Source organism: Ochotona curzoniae, unplaced genomic scaffold, assembly GCF_017591425.1.
Source record: "Ochotona curzoniae isolate NIBS_2020 unplaced genomic scaffold, NIBS_Ocur_1.0 contig_2723, whole genome shotgun sequence".
Lineage (NCBI taxonomy): Eukaryota > Metazoa > Chordata > Mammalia > Lagomorpha > Ochotonidae > Ochotona > Ochotona curzoniae.
The window spans coordinates 23,395,880-23,408,785 of record NW_024465573.1 but is presented as its reverse complement, the minus strand read 5'-3'; the positions used below and the strand labels follow the sequence as shown (position 1 = coordinate 23,408,785).

Here is a 12,906-nt window from a genome sequence, read left to right as displayed (position 1 = left end):
TGGCATCGAACGAAGCTGCTGCCTACCACAATGTGGACAGCCCATACAGGCATTAGATGGAGTCCTGGCTGCTCCACTTCCAACAGAACACTCTGCTAACATGCCTGGGAAAGCAGCAGAGGATGGCCTAAGGACTTGGGTCCCTGTATCCATGTGGGAGACTCGAAGAAGCTTCTGGCTTCTGGCTTGCAGTCATTTGGGGAGTGAGCCAGTGGGTGGAAGATTTCTCTTTCTTTCTGTCTTCCAAATAAATAAATACTTTTTTAAAAGATTTTTGAAAAATTTTTATTGCAAAGTCAGATATACAGAGAGGAAGATCTTCCGTCTGATGATTCACTCCCCAAGTGGCCGCAATGACCAGTGCTGCGCCAATTCGAAGCCAGGATCCAGGAATTTCTTCCAGGTCTCCCACATGGGTGCAGGATCCCAAAGCTTTGGGCCGTCCTCGACTGCTTTCCCAGACCACAGACAGGGAGCTGGGTGGGAAGCGGGGCTGCCGGGGTTAGAACCGGCACCCAAATGGAATCCCAGCACGTTCAAGGTGAGGACTTTAGCCGCTAGGCCACAGTGCCAGACCCAATAAATACATTAAAAAAAAAAATGTCTCAGCAAACACTTCCTTCTTCCATTGCACGAGGTCAGTATCCCCTGGCCCTACCTAGAAACAGGCACAGGTATGGCAGCCAGCCAGCCAGCCTGCCTGCCCCAATGGCGTCCTGCCAGCTCTGACCACAGTAAAAAAAAAAAAAAAAAAAAAAAAAAAAAAAAAAAAATTCTCTGCCTCTTGCAGGTGGCCAGTACATCTTACTTCCATGATGCTCTCTTTTGTTCCTGTGCCTCCTTCTTCAAATCCTGGGTGAGTGGCCATCACACCCCGGTCATGGGTGGTGCAACCACAGCTGTGAAGTTGCTCACCAAGTGAAAGGCAGCGTGGACCCTCCTACCCTTGTAGACTCATCTGCCCTTGAACACCCGCGATGATCAGTTTTAATGTGCATGGCCAGGCACTCGAGTCGGTGCAGATGTGCACACCTTCTCTTCCCACTCAGCTCCACGTGCACACCTGTGCGTGTCAGGCACTACATCCCTGCAGCCCTCCCTACCCTCTCCCTGCAGCCCCCCAGACCATCTGCCCCTCCCCCATCTCCTGGGCTTCTCAACAATCCCTTGACTAAAGGAGTGAGCTCTCCAGTTCCCTAGCTGTCCTAAATAAGAGGTGCCAAGGGTGGGAACATTTTACAGGTGTGGGTACTGGGACTCCCTGCTCCAGGGAGACCAGAAGAGAAGCCCATGTGGATCTGCAGAGAGAAATCCATCCCTCCATGGGGCTGGACATTCTGCTGCCACTGGTACATCCAGTGCCCAGCATCCAGATGGCAAAGCTGTTTGTTGTGCCAACTGAACAGAACGTGGGCAGCTGACACAGGCTTGAGGTCTGGCCCTTCCGATTGCCATCTCTGTGACATCACACAAGCACTATCGTTTCTCTGAGCTTCTGCCTTTGCATCTGAAGACAGGAGTGGGAGTGTTCTATGTTTCTAGAACCATCTAGAACTCTCTGAGTGTGAGTATCTGCTGTGTGCAGGTGACACAAGGGCAGTAGCCCCTTTGGGGGTGACCTTGTCCTTCTCAGATCTTCTCCAGGCCTGGTTCCAAGGAGCCAACAAAGCGGCCATGGCCCAGCTGTTACTGAGGTGCAGGTTTTTCTGTCCAGGCATGCAAACACTGGTTCATTTCATTCTTCAAGCAAATCTGCAGCAGTGGTGGCGGCAGGGAGAGGGGGGTGGGAGGGTGATTACTATACCCACTTTACACATAGGTAATGGAGACCAGTGTACAGTGGTGGTGACATGACCATAGCCCAGCCACTATCCCATCCAGCCTCCTCACATGTGCTTAAGAGGACCCTCAGCTTGCAAAGTGTAGGTCAGCCTCATAGTTCTGGTGAGTCCATAATGCCAGCGCTGATGATGTAAAAATAAAAAACAAACAGAAATGCCAGGTACAATGCCCACTTGGGGTACATGCTCAGGTCATAGTCCTCAGGTCATAGCACTTGATGGTTTGGCAAAGTGTCCCCAAGCCCATTGCCAGCCAAGTCCATCGAGGCAGGCAAAGTAACGTTGAATTATCACCCCTATCTTACACCAGGAAGAAGCCAGCCTCAAGACCACTGGTCAGTGAGAGGAGGATGGAGCCCTGGTCCAGGTCCTCCCACAGAACAGCCCAGTCCTTTCACGGGCCAAGCATACACTACACACGTGGAACACCTGCACTCAGTAGCGTCTAATTCAGCTTTATTGGGAGGCAGCATGCCTGTGGGAGAGCCAGGACTGGGGCTGGGAAGGGGCGAGGGGCTGCCTAGGATACTGTCCCTTCAAACTGTCCTTGGGGGACAGCTCTGCAGCCCACAGGAGCCATGGCACCAACAGGGTGGCTGGGCAGGCAGACTGGGGGGAATTGATGTCTCAGGCAGCCCCAGGAGTCGGAGTGGTTGCAGCCTCAGTGGTCAAATCCCAGAATTCGGAGAGTTTGCCTGCAACCGTGCTGAAGTAGTCTTTCAGGGAGCTGATGCCAACATCCATCCAGCCTCTGGGATGTGGGAAGAGAAAGCAGCAGAGGTGGGCATGAGGGCTCGTTCAAGGCATGGCCCCTGGTCTACATTACCCTGAAATGTCCCCTCCATGTTCTCTGTTGGGTCTCACATAGAGGCCTTCAATGCTGGCACCCCAGGCAGAAGAGAAGACATAAGCAGGGAAGGGAGGGAACCCCAGCCCAAGCCTAACCTCCCATGTCCTGCCAGGCTGGGGGAGGAAGGCACAAAGTTCTAGGAGGGGTTACTGTGCGAGATCCTGGGGTTATATAGCCTGTAGGTAGCCAGCCCAGAGGGGGCAGGGGCAGGGCTGGAGGGCATACCTGGCCTGCTGGGCCACCTGGGATTTCTGCATGCTGCTCAGTGCATCCTGGGCCGTCTTGGTGGCCTGCTGCATGTACTCCTGCATGACGCTGAGAAGGGAGGTGTCCTCGGCCTCCATGGCTTCTACAGGGAGATGGGGGCTGAGCAGGTGACTTGATCCCCGGGCTCAGCCCTCAGTTCCTGCCTGGTCATCCCCAAGGCCTGGGATCCCTCCTCCCCATCATAGCCTCTCTCCACACCACCCCCAGCCCAGTCCCCCACATGAGGGCTTACGGGCAGAAGCCAGGAGCACCACGAGGGCCACAGCCAACAGCACCCAGGGACGCATGGCACCTGTGTTCCTGCTGGAAGGAAAGCATCCCATGGGGTACTGCCAGCCCCTCCCCCACGACTTGTGGACCCTTTTCTGGCAAGCTGTGGCCCCTCAGGAGACCAGCCCCGGCCCTGCTGCTAGCATGCTGTGTGATTGAGTGGCAGGCAGTTCCTCTCCTGGCCTCAGGTTTCCGCTCTGGGTGTCTAGAGCCCTCAGCACGTAGAGCCCAAGGAAAGCAGGTGGGCATGCAAGCAGCTCCAGATCTAGCTCTGCCCCGACCCTCTGCCTGGCTTCACACAACTGGTTACCCCTTCCCATGCCTCAGTTTCCCCCAGGATGCCATGGCAGGGGGCTGTTCATCGGATCTGGCAGCTTCCTTAGCTCCTGCAGGCTGTTCTACCAGGCTTGGTGACCAGGGAGCCTCCAGTCCCTCTCTCTGGCCTCCTCCTGCCCAGGGGCATTACCTGGAGCCGCTGCCTTCAGGGAGGAACAAAGCTGTCAGGCCCCAGGCTGTGGCTCTGGTTTATATGTCCCTAGGACACTGGGCACTGAGGGCCCAGCTAGCCGGGCAAAGGTCACCTGCTGACCAGCGGAGGTGGCTGGGGCCTGAGCCAGGAAGGTTTGGAGTGTCCAACTGCCAGGAAAATTGAGAAATCCTTGAGTGAATGTGCCCACGCTGCTTGGTGCCACTAGCCCTGTGGGCAACACAGGTGGGCTCAGCAGGTGGATGTTGGCCTGGGGAAGATCCTATTCCTTTCTGTCTGACCGGCTTCTCTCCTGCCCCCCAAAATACACACACTCAGGGAAAGGCTAGGGAGTTAGAGGTAGGCAAAGAGGACCAAGTCCGAGACCTGGAGCGCATCTCAGCCGTTCATACTTTGAATTTTCTGGCCCTTCCCCCCAATGTCCCTTGAACCTGGCAAACAGCCTGGGTGGGAAGGCGGACGTGGGGTGGGGGACTGCGCAGGCTTTGGTGGGTATCCAGCGAAAGGTGTATAGCCAAGGGGATAAGGGGTGATAATACGGCTACTGCCCCCTGCCTGCCACCAGCTTACCACCCTACCCAGCACATCTGCCTTGAGGCAGCCACTACAGGTACTGCTTGCCCTGTTACCACCACCCCCTGCCCCCCCCCCCGGGTCAGGTCAGGGGTTGGCAAGAGAAGAGCAAAGGCCACTGTGAACCCAAGGCCTCCATCCCCCTCCCCCGTCACATCTCACCTTGCCCTCTGGACCCACTGATAACAGTCCCGGGAGAGGAGCTCAGCTCATACCTGCCACCCACTCTCCCCCAGCCCTCCCCTCGAACCAGGAGCCCTCCCCTCTCAGCTCCAGCTGTGTGGGCGCCCGGAAGGAACAAGGGGTGGGGAGGTCAGGCTGGTGAGTTCTGCAGGGCAGCCATTGGCCAGGAGAGGCCACCAGCCCTTCTCGGAGCCAACCTGCCTGCTGGGCTCACACTGGCACCGAGGGACTGGGGCTTCGAGCTTCCGGATGCTGGGACTTTGGAGCCAAGAAATCCTACGCTGAAATATCACCTTGGCCTTACTCATGTGACCCAAGGCCAGAGCCAGCCTCAACTTTGTCTGCTGTCAAATGGGGACAGAACATGGATTTGTGAGAGTTGTGGTGAGGAATACGCAAGCTGTAGACCGAGAGGCTGGTCCAGGAGAGGACCGGGCAAATCTTTCTTCTATTCTCCGGTATGCTGCACCCCATTCCCATCCTATCTGAAGGCCGGAGTCCCTGCAGCCAGAGGCCTGGCCTCACACCTTGGCATTCTTTATCTGGGGCAGACACTTGAATTGTCTGCATCAGACATTCACTCCTCAGACTAGCCTATGTCTGTTAAAATGCAAATGATCAGGAGCAGAGCATGGTAGCACAGCTGGTCAAACCAAGGCTTGGGGATGCCCACATCCCAGATCTGAATATCTGGTTCAGGTTCCCGCTACTCTGCATCCCATCCAGCGTCCTGCTAGTAAATCCTGTGAGGTGGTAGGTGATGGATAGCTTGAGTGCTTTCTTTCCTACCCCTGTGGGAGACCAGGGTAGAGGTCCAGGCTCTAAGCTTCAGCCCACACAGCTAAGCCCAGCCAACTGCTGGAGGCATTTGGGAATGGACCAGATAACTCCCCATCCTCCACTTGCTACTTGTCACTCTGCCTTTCAAGAAGATGAGAATATTCTTTTTTTTTTTTTCTTTTTTAAGAACACACTTAGAATCCAGTAGACTATATAGGCCTGTATGCATAGGTAAGAAAACTGAAGCTCTGGGGCTGGCCCCCATGACATAGTAGGTCAAGCCTCCTCCTGTAGTGCTGGTAACCCACTTAAGTGCCAGTTTGAGCCCCAGTTGCTCCATTTCTAATGCAGCTCCCTGCTTATGGCCTGGGAAAACAGCTTAGGAAGACCCAAGTCCTTGGGCCCCTACCCTCATGTGGAAGACCCAGAATAAGCTCCTGGTTTAAGATTGGCTCAACTCCAGCCATTGTGACCACTTGGGGAGCCAAAGATCTCTGGTTCCAGATGTCCTTCTCTCGGTAAACTCTGCCTTTCAAATAAAAATAAAATAAATGACAGATGGGGACCTGAACCCAGCTCTTCCAACACTCGGGGCCCCAGACCCTTAGGGACTCCCAGGCACCTGCACCTCTGAGCTGGGCCAGGCAGGGCAGGTGTGTGACTGAGAGAGCCCTGAGGGTCTGGGGCTCTGGGGAAGGCAGGGACCCACTGGGCCCACCTTCTCTCCTGCTGCAGCCTGCTCCTTAGCCCTTGGGGGTGAGGGGCACAGCAGGGAGCTGTGCCGGGTAGGTGCCAGAATGGGCTGTTGGGCCACTGGGCCCCAGGTTCTCTAGTGCTTTTTCCATCCATGGGGAGTGTCGGGAGTAACTGGTCTCCTGTCTCCTGGGCAATGGTTGGAGAAGCCCAGGGCACAGGCCTACACAGCTGGGATCCAGCAGGCAGCCACAAGGCCCAGGACCTCACTCTTTCCACCGACTTGGTACCTTGTAAATGTGGATGTCACAGTCAGCAGCCCTGGGCTGGGCTGGGTACCCTCCCAGTGGCTGCCCCTGCTCCTCCATGACTCCCCCCCACAGAGGCAGCTACTACTGGCCTGCAGACCCTGCTATAGGTGTAAAGCAGTGGACAGAGGAGCAAAAAGGGGCTTGGCCAGTCAGGGCTGCAAATTGTCCCCAGGGATGGGGCTGATCTGCTTATAGGCAGGGATCCTCAGGTCACAAGCCAGCCGCTGTGGTGTCCTGCCCCCCACCAACCACGTGGTCAGGCAGCCACCACAAGCCCTTGTCTGCTTTGCCCCCCGACACTGCCTACTCCTGTGTCTTACCCAGTCCCTTTCCTGTGACAGCACAGGCTGTTTGGGGGAACAAGCCTGCCTGTCCTCTGACTGAGCCTGTCCTCTGCTAGGCCTGGGCTGGGCACCCCTGCTTGGTCCCTTGGGTAGAAGGACAGGGGAAGCTACAGGTGGTCTTCAATCAGCGCCCCCCAGGCATTATTGGTCAGCCAAAGAGTTAGAGGCTCAGAGAATGGCAACCCGGCCCCACCATGCCCAGTATCCCTGGCCTTAGGGCAAGCGTAGGTGCAGGTCAGGCTTTTTCTCTTGGCCTGAGCTCTGGGCCCAGACATGGTGCAAGCAAGGGGCATTCTTTGCCATTCGGCTCACCGCCTGGCAGACAGTCTCGGGCATGCGCACACGATGCAGGTGCTCCCCTGGGGTGGCTGTGCCTGGGTGGGTCAGCTAGTTGGAATGTCTGTCCATGCTGAGAGCACCTGCTGCTCAGACTGCAAGGTCCCGGGAGGTCAAACTACAGCTGAGGTGTCCCCTGTGACTCATTCTCCTCAGCCCAGGCCCTGGGGAAGGAGCCTGGCATTCAGAACCGGCCTTTGCTGCCACCCCAGGCTGGACTGTGGAGTGAGAGTGAGATGGATGAGTTGGGCCTGGTGCCAGGGCATAGCAAGTTAAACCTCTACCTGTTGGCACTGCCATTCCATAAGGGTATCAGTTCAAATCCTGGCAGTTCCACTCCTGATCCAGTCCCCTGCTTATGGTCTGGGAAAGCAGCAGAGGATGGCCCAAAGCCTTGGGCTCCTGCATCCATGTGGGAGACCCAGAAGAAGCTCCTGGCTTTGTATCAACCCAGCTCTGGCCATGGCAGCCATTTGAGGAGTGAACCAGCAGATGGAAAATCAGTCTCTCTCTCCTGTCTCTCTCTTACTCTCTCCTTATTCTCCCTCTCTTCCTTTCTTGCTTAACTCTGTCTTTCAAATAAAAATAAATAAATCTTAAAGATTGGTGAGTCAGTGGTACAGCAGGGTAGTAAGCCTTTCTGGTGTGAAACTCACCATGTAATGAACACCTACTACGGCCTGGCCAGGCCCGGTTGCAAGCATCACACATATGGCATCCCGTCGTCTTCAGAGCCCATGAAACGGGGCTGCGTCATGTCCCACAGAGGCTACCAGGACACCACACAGGTGTGGACCCAGGGAGTCTGAACGCAACAGCCCCTGAGACATTGTCTGGGCTGCTGAGACGGGAGTGAGCTTACGGACCCCAGAGGCAGCCAAGCACAGGGCAGGGCGGACACCCGGTAGCAAGGGGGCTGAGACCTTTTAGCCATCTTTAAGCTGGTGAGACAGTGAGCCACCTGCAGGATCTGATAAAGGATGAGGCAGTGAGTCAGGGTCAGCACAGCTGGGGACCACACTGCTGGTTGTCATGTGATCATGTAACCGAAGCCCAGAACAATGAGCTGTCAGACAAGCATGCACTCCTGCAGAGTGACCTGAGCTGACCGCAGGGCGTGATCCTTTCAGCTTGTGCACGTAGCCTCAACTGGGGACACTACTAGAAGTCCAAGAAGGAAACCTCGGGCACCAGCTCTTCCCCCTCCATGCCTAGGCAAGGAGGGCCCCCAGGGACTGCCAGACCACATGAGCTGGCTGTTTCTGCCCGGGCAGAGGGTGTGGCTGATGCCAGTGGGTAGCCATCAGACCTCAGGCTGTCACTCACCTTGAATCCCCTTGGCAATTGTCAGCAGCTGGGATCTTACTCTGCTACTGTTCCTCTAGTACACTCCATGTCTAAAGCAAGCAGTGATAAGCATAATAAAAACAGCTAATTTTTCAGCACTCTATGATCCCATTCATAAGCAATATCTCATTTAGTGTGCCAAATCACTCCACTGTACAGAGGAGAAGCTGAGGCTCATGGTGGCATAGCGTGGCACCCTTACCCAAAGGGGGCCCTACCTCCCGGCTGTACCTAGATCCAAACTCACTGCCCCAACTGCAGCCAGGTGCGGGCACAGTCCAGCATCTAGTTCCCTTGGTATGGAGTCAGGGTTGGTGGCAGGTGTGGGGTTGGGGAAGGGAGTTTTTCTCCACTTGGGCAGACAGAGATGTGGACTTTATCCTGTATCCAGGCTGGCACAGAGTCAGAGTTGTCACCCTGGCCCAAGGGGGCTACAAAGACCATGTAGCCCCTGTAACCATCAGCTGCCCTTTCCTGCCCTTGCATGCTGGGTGGGGCAGAGCCGCAGGACTACTCTGGCTGCTCCTGCCTAAGCCCCAGTCTGCCGTCAGCTTCCACGTCGCCGAGGAGTCACTAAAGTCCAAGGGGCCTCCTGGGAACGCGTCACCTTCCAGCGTGGAGTCACACCAGGGAAGGGAGGCGGGGAGTCACCTGCAGGGGCTTTTAAGGGTTGGCTGGCTCTGAACTCCAGTCAATCAGCTCAGCGGCACAGGTGCACAGTCCAAGGCCCTCGCCTCGGGCTCCCTCTGATTCTAGGAAAGATCCAACACAGAGCAAGAGCCTTGCTGCCCAGTGAGGAGCCCAGCATGTTCCTGAAGGCTGTAGCCCTGACCCTGGCCCTGGTGGCTTTCACCAGTAAGTAGGAACTGTCTTTGAAGGGACTTCTGGATGGACTATGATGGGTGGGCAGAGTAGGGAGGCTGGGTCAGGCCCAGGAATGTAGTCACTACCCCCAGCTGCAGGTAGACTTGGGGCTGCCCAGGCACCAGCTGGCTCATCAGTTTCCTAGCAGTAGAGTTACCAGCTTTGCTGCACGATCCCCTGTGCCTGAGATTTGCCATGAATGAAGTCCGAGGAGGGAGACATCGGATGGGACTTTCCCTATCAACAACCAGCCTGCAGCCTGGAGCCAGCGTGGAGGGCCCCGGAGGGAGGCTGGCCGGCTCCCCAGCTCCAGCTGTTTTCTGCTCCCTACCCAGGCGCCCAGGCGGAGGTCAATGCGGACCAGGTGGCCACTGTGATGTGGGATTACTTCACCCAGCTGAGCAACAATGCCAAGGAGGCTGTGGAACAGCTGCAGAAGTCAGAGCTCACCCAGCAGCTCAAGTAAGAGGCAGCACTGGGGGACAGAGGAGGAGGAGTGGGGGCTTCTTAAAGGTCACACTGTGCACTGGACTGGGTAGCCACACAGGGAAGCAGGGAGGCCAGACTGGATAATCCCAAAGGTCTCCTCCCAGAGTGTTGCAAGATGGCACCTGCCCTACACTGAAGCTCAAGGTTAAGTGGGGAAGGGACACGAGGCAGATGTCACCTGAGCTGGGTACTGATACCTCCAGAAGGAGAGACACTGTGAAAGGAGAGGAGGTGGGGAAAGTAAGGCAGTGTCTGGGCACACACTTAGGGAGCCTATCCGTTGGCCTAAAGCTTCTGCCACACAGTGGGATCCCAGGTCGCAGCACTCCCGAGCTGGGAAGGACCTCAAAGTCTAATCCTAACACTTTACACAGTACTGGAAGTCATGTGATCAGAGATGGGTCCAGGCTCATTCCTTGCTGTAGTTCATTGCCGCCATTCTCTGACGACATGATCCACTTGGGGGCAGGCCACAGGAAAAGGAGGGGGAAGCCAGAGCCCCTGCTTGCTTGCCTGTCTCTGGCCGCAGTGCCAGCGGCCTGGGCTCTTGGGCCCTGGGCCCACCGCCAAGTCTAAACCCGGCCCTCTTACGCCTTTCGTCTGCAGCACCCTCTTCCAGGACAAACTCGGGGAGGTGAACGCATACACGGAAGACCTGCAGAAAAAGCTGGTGCCCTTTGCCACAGAGCTGCAGCAGCGCCTGACCCAGGACTCCGCGAAGATGAAGGAGGAGATTCAGAAGGAGCTGGAGGATCTGCGTGCCCGGCTGCTGCCCCACGCCCAGGAGGTGAGCCAGACCATCGGAGACAACATGCAGCAACTGCAGGAGCGCCTGGGGCCCTACGCCACCGAACTACGCACCAAGGTCAACAATCAGGCCGAGCAGCTGCGGCGCCAGCTGGTCCCTTACGCACAACGCATGCAGCGCGTGTTCCAGGAGAATGCCGACAACCTGCAGGTCTCCTTGACGCCCTACACCGACGAGCTCAAGGCCAAGATCAACCAGAACGTGGAAGAGATTAAGGGACACCTCATGCCCTACGCTGACGACCTCAAAGCCAAGATTGACCAGAGCGTGGAGGACCTGCGGCGCAGCCTGGCCCCTTACGCGCAAGACGTGCAGGAGAAGCTCAACCACCAACTCGAGGGCCTGGCCTTCCAGATGAAGAAGAACGCCGAGGAGCTCAAGGCCAAGATCTCCGCCAGTGCCGAGGAGCTGCGGCAGAAGCTGGCACCCGTGGCAGAGAATGTGCGCAGCAAACTGCCCGGCGACAGCGAGGGCCTGCAGAAGTCGCTGGCGGAGCTGAGTGGCCACCTGGACAGGCAGGTGGAGGAGTTCCGTCGCAATGTGGAGCCCTACGGGGAGACCTTCAACAAGGTCTTGGTGCAGCAGGTGGAGCAGCTCCGGCAGAAGCTGGGCCCCTATGCGGGGGAAGCGGAAAGCCACCTGAGTTTCTTGGAGAAGGAACTGAGAGACAAGGTCTACTCCTTCTTCAGCACCTTGAAGGAGAAAGAGAGCCAGATCCCAGCCCTGCTCCCCCTCCTCCCCCAGCAGGAACAGGTGCAGGTTCTGCCCGCTGCCCCCGTAGAGAGCTGAGCTACCACTGGGCCCCTAGCACTGGCCCTCCCAGCACCTGCCCTGCCCTGCCACCTGTCTGTCCATCTGTCCCAAAGCACTTCTTGTATGAGCTTGAGGGCACATGTCCTGTGGCGGGTGATGACCCCTCTCATTCAATAAAGCTCCTGGAACACTAGCCTGGGCTGCTGCGGGAATCCTTGTGTCCTGAAATGGGCAGAAGACCAATGTTTGGCAAAGCTCTGGGGGAACCTGGAGGCTGGGGGAAATGGTGCTGGGGAGGGGATGGGGGATTGGACATACACTATCCAAAGACAGAGTAGGTAACACTGGTGCTCCTTTACCTAAGAAATAATCACTGAAACCCTTTTCCCTCCACGTGCCAATGGCTGTTTGAGGCACTGGACAACAAGCACATGGCTTTTGTAAAGCCATATGTCTGACCCTGTGCCTTCCCACAGAAGGGATGCCCAGAGGTGAGCAAGACATGGTGTTGGACAACTCACCATCCAGCGGGGAGGACACTGTCACTCCTTATCTATGAAGTTCTGAGCCTTTAGTTACATCAAGTGTAGTTTAGCCCCACCCACTTCACAGTTCAGAAATGTCTGGGCTGCTGGATCCATGTTCTCTGGTGCTCAGCAATGAGACTTCCGAGCATAAATGAGTCTAGGCAAGAGGGGTGGACAGGTGCCAGAACCTACAGGACCCTGGAGTGTTCTGCCCAGAAACCTCCTGCTAGGCACCTGGCAACGGCTGTGGGCAGTGGCAGCTTCTAGAGCAGCACACACTCCCCACCTACCCTTGTCCCACTGTGCATTCTCAGAGACACTGGATCACCTGCCTCCCACAGGAGGCACCTGGGAAAAGAGACAGATCAAGCCTCCCCCCCCCCCCCCTCAGGACTCAACCTCTTGGCTACTGACCATGACTCCAGGTTTCCAGGGGTCACCCGTTTCTCCCCCAGAGTGGAACACAGGTCTTCAGGCTTTCCTGGAAGAAGTTGGGAATGGGCTGGTGGGGGGAGGCAGGTGGTACAGGGCAGGCCCCTGGGGCATTCTCCCTTCCTCCCAAGGTGCTTGCAGGGTGATATCCCTGTAGGAGAGTCTGGCCCAGGTCTCTCTCATGCTGGCCCCTAGTGCCAGACCCAGCACCTGCTCATCAAGCCACCTGCTTATTAAACATCTGTCTATAGGGAAGGATATATGATGCTTGGGAATTAGACAGACCTGCTTTTTTTTAAAGAAAAAAAAAAGGAAGATTTACTTATTTATTTATTTAAAAGGTGGAAATTACCGAGAAAGAGAAAAAGAGAGCACGCACAAGAAAGCAAGAAAGAGATCTATTTTCTAACTGCTGCTGCACTCCCCAAATGGTCACAATGACTGGGGTTGGACCAGAGTGAGGTTAGGAGCCAGAAATCCCATTTGGGGCCCCCATGAAGTTGTCAAAGGCCCCAAGCACCTAGGCTGTCAGGTACATTGGCAGGGAGCTGGATTGAAAGCAGAGCAGCCGGGATCGATCCGGTGCCCTCTTGGGCGGCCCAATCTGCTACCCCAAGGTGCCCATCAGATCTGGATTTGAATCCTGGCTTCCTGGCTGACTCCTGAGAGATTTGTGGTAGGTAACTGAGCCTCCTTTGGAAGACAGGGTCAAGGTCAATCCTCAGCCCAGAAGTCTGTTCCGGGGGTTTGA

The 12,906-nt window shown here is 56.3% G+C and overlaps 2 protein-coding genes across 3 annotated transcripts; one reads left to right on the top strand and one right to left on the bottom strand.

Annotated features, from left to right (window-relative positions):
* Positions 1–2,285: 2,285 nt before the first annotated feature.
* Positions 2,286–3,861, bottom strand: APOC3 (apolipoprotein C3). 2 transcript variants are annotated; one of them, XM_040977283.1, is made up of 4 exons: positions 3,695–3,861; positions 3,191–3,261; positions 2,917–3,040; positions 2,286–2,592 (listed from the first exon to the last, which is right to left on the bottom strand). In XM_040977283.1, exons 2-4 carry the CDS (start codon positions 3,243–3,245, stop codon positions 2,469–2,471), a joined length of 303 nt encoding a protein of 100 aa, XP_040833217.1. In that variant the 5' UTR covers positions 3,246–3,261; positions 3,695–3,861; the 3' UTR covers positions 2,286–2,468. The 2 variants fall into 2 exon arrangements, with proteins under 2 accessions (XP_040833217.1, XP_040833220.1); XM_040977286.1 differs by having other exon boundaries at positions 3,191–3,258.
* A 5,119-nt stretch (positions 3,862–8,980) lies between these two features.
* On the top strand, positions 8,981–11,389 carry APOA4 (apolipoprotein A4). Its single transcript, XM_040977282.1, has 3 exons — positions 8,981–9,137; positions 9,482–9,608; positions 10,242–11,389. Exons 1-3 carry the CDS (start codon positions 9,089–9,091, stop codon positions 11,230–11,232), a joined length of 1,167 nt encoding a protein of 388 aa, XP_040833216.1. The 5' UTR covers positions 8,981–9,088; the 3' UTR covers positions 11,233–11,389.
* The last annotated feature ends 1,517 nt before the right edge of the window (positions 11,390–12,906 follow it).

What these genes read in the sequence shown, in the direction of transcription:
- APOA4 (XM_040977282.1), top strand. Translation starts at nt 9,089, where the DNA reads ATGTTCCTGAAGGCTGTAGCCCTGACCCTGGCCCTGGTGGCTTTCACC. An exon ending in GGCCCTGGTGGCTTTCACCA is followed by an intron (nt 9,138 to 9,481) that starts GTAAGTAGGAAC and finishes CTCCCTACCCAG; the next exon opens with GCGCCCAGGCGGAGGTCAAT. An exon ending in GAGCTCACCCAGCAGCTCAA is followed by an intron (nt 9,609 to 10,241) that starts GTAAGAGGCAGC and finishes TTTCGTCTGCAG; the next exon opens with CACCCTCTTCCAGGACAAAC.
- APOC3 (XM_040977283.1), bottom strand. Translation starts at nt 3,245, where the DNA reads ATGCGTCCCTGGGTGCTGTTGGCTGTGGCCCTCGTGGTGCTCCTGGCT. An exon ending in GGTGCTCCTGGCTTCTGCCC is followed by an intron (nt 3,041 to 3,190) that starts GTAAGCCCTCAT and finishes ATCTCCCTGTAG; the next exon opens with AAGCCATGGAGGCCGAGGAC. An exon ending in CAGGTGGCCCAGCAGGCCAG is followed by an intron (nt 2,593 to 2,916) that starts GTATGCCCTCCA and finishes CCCACATCCCAG; the next exon opens with AGGCTGGATGGATGTTGGCA.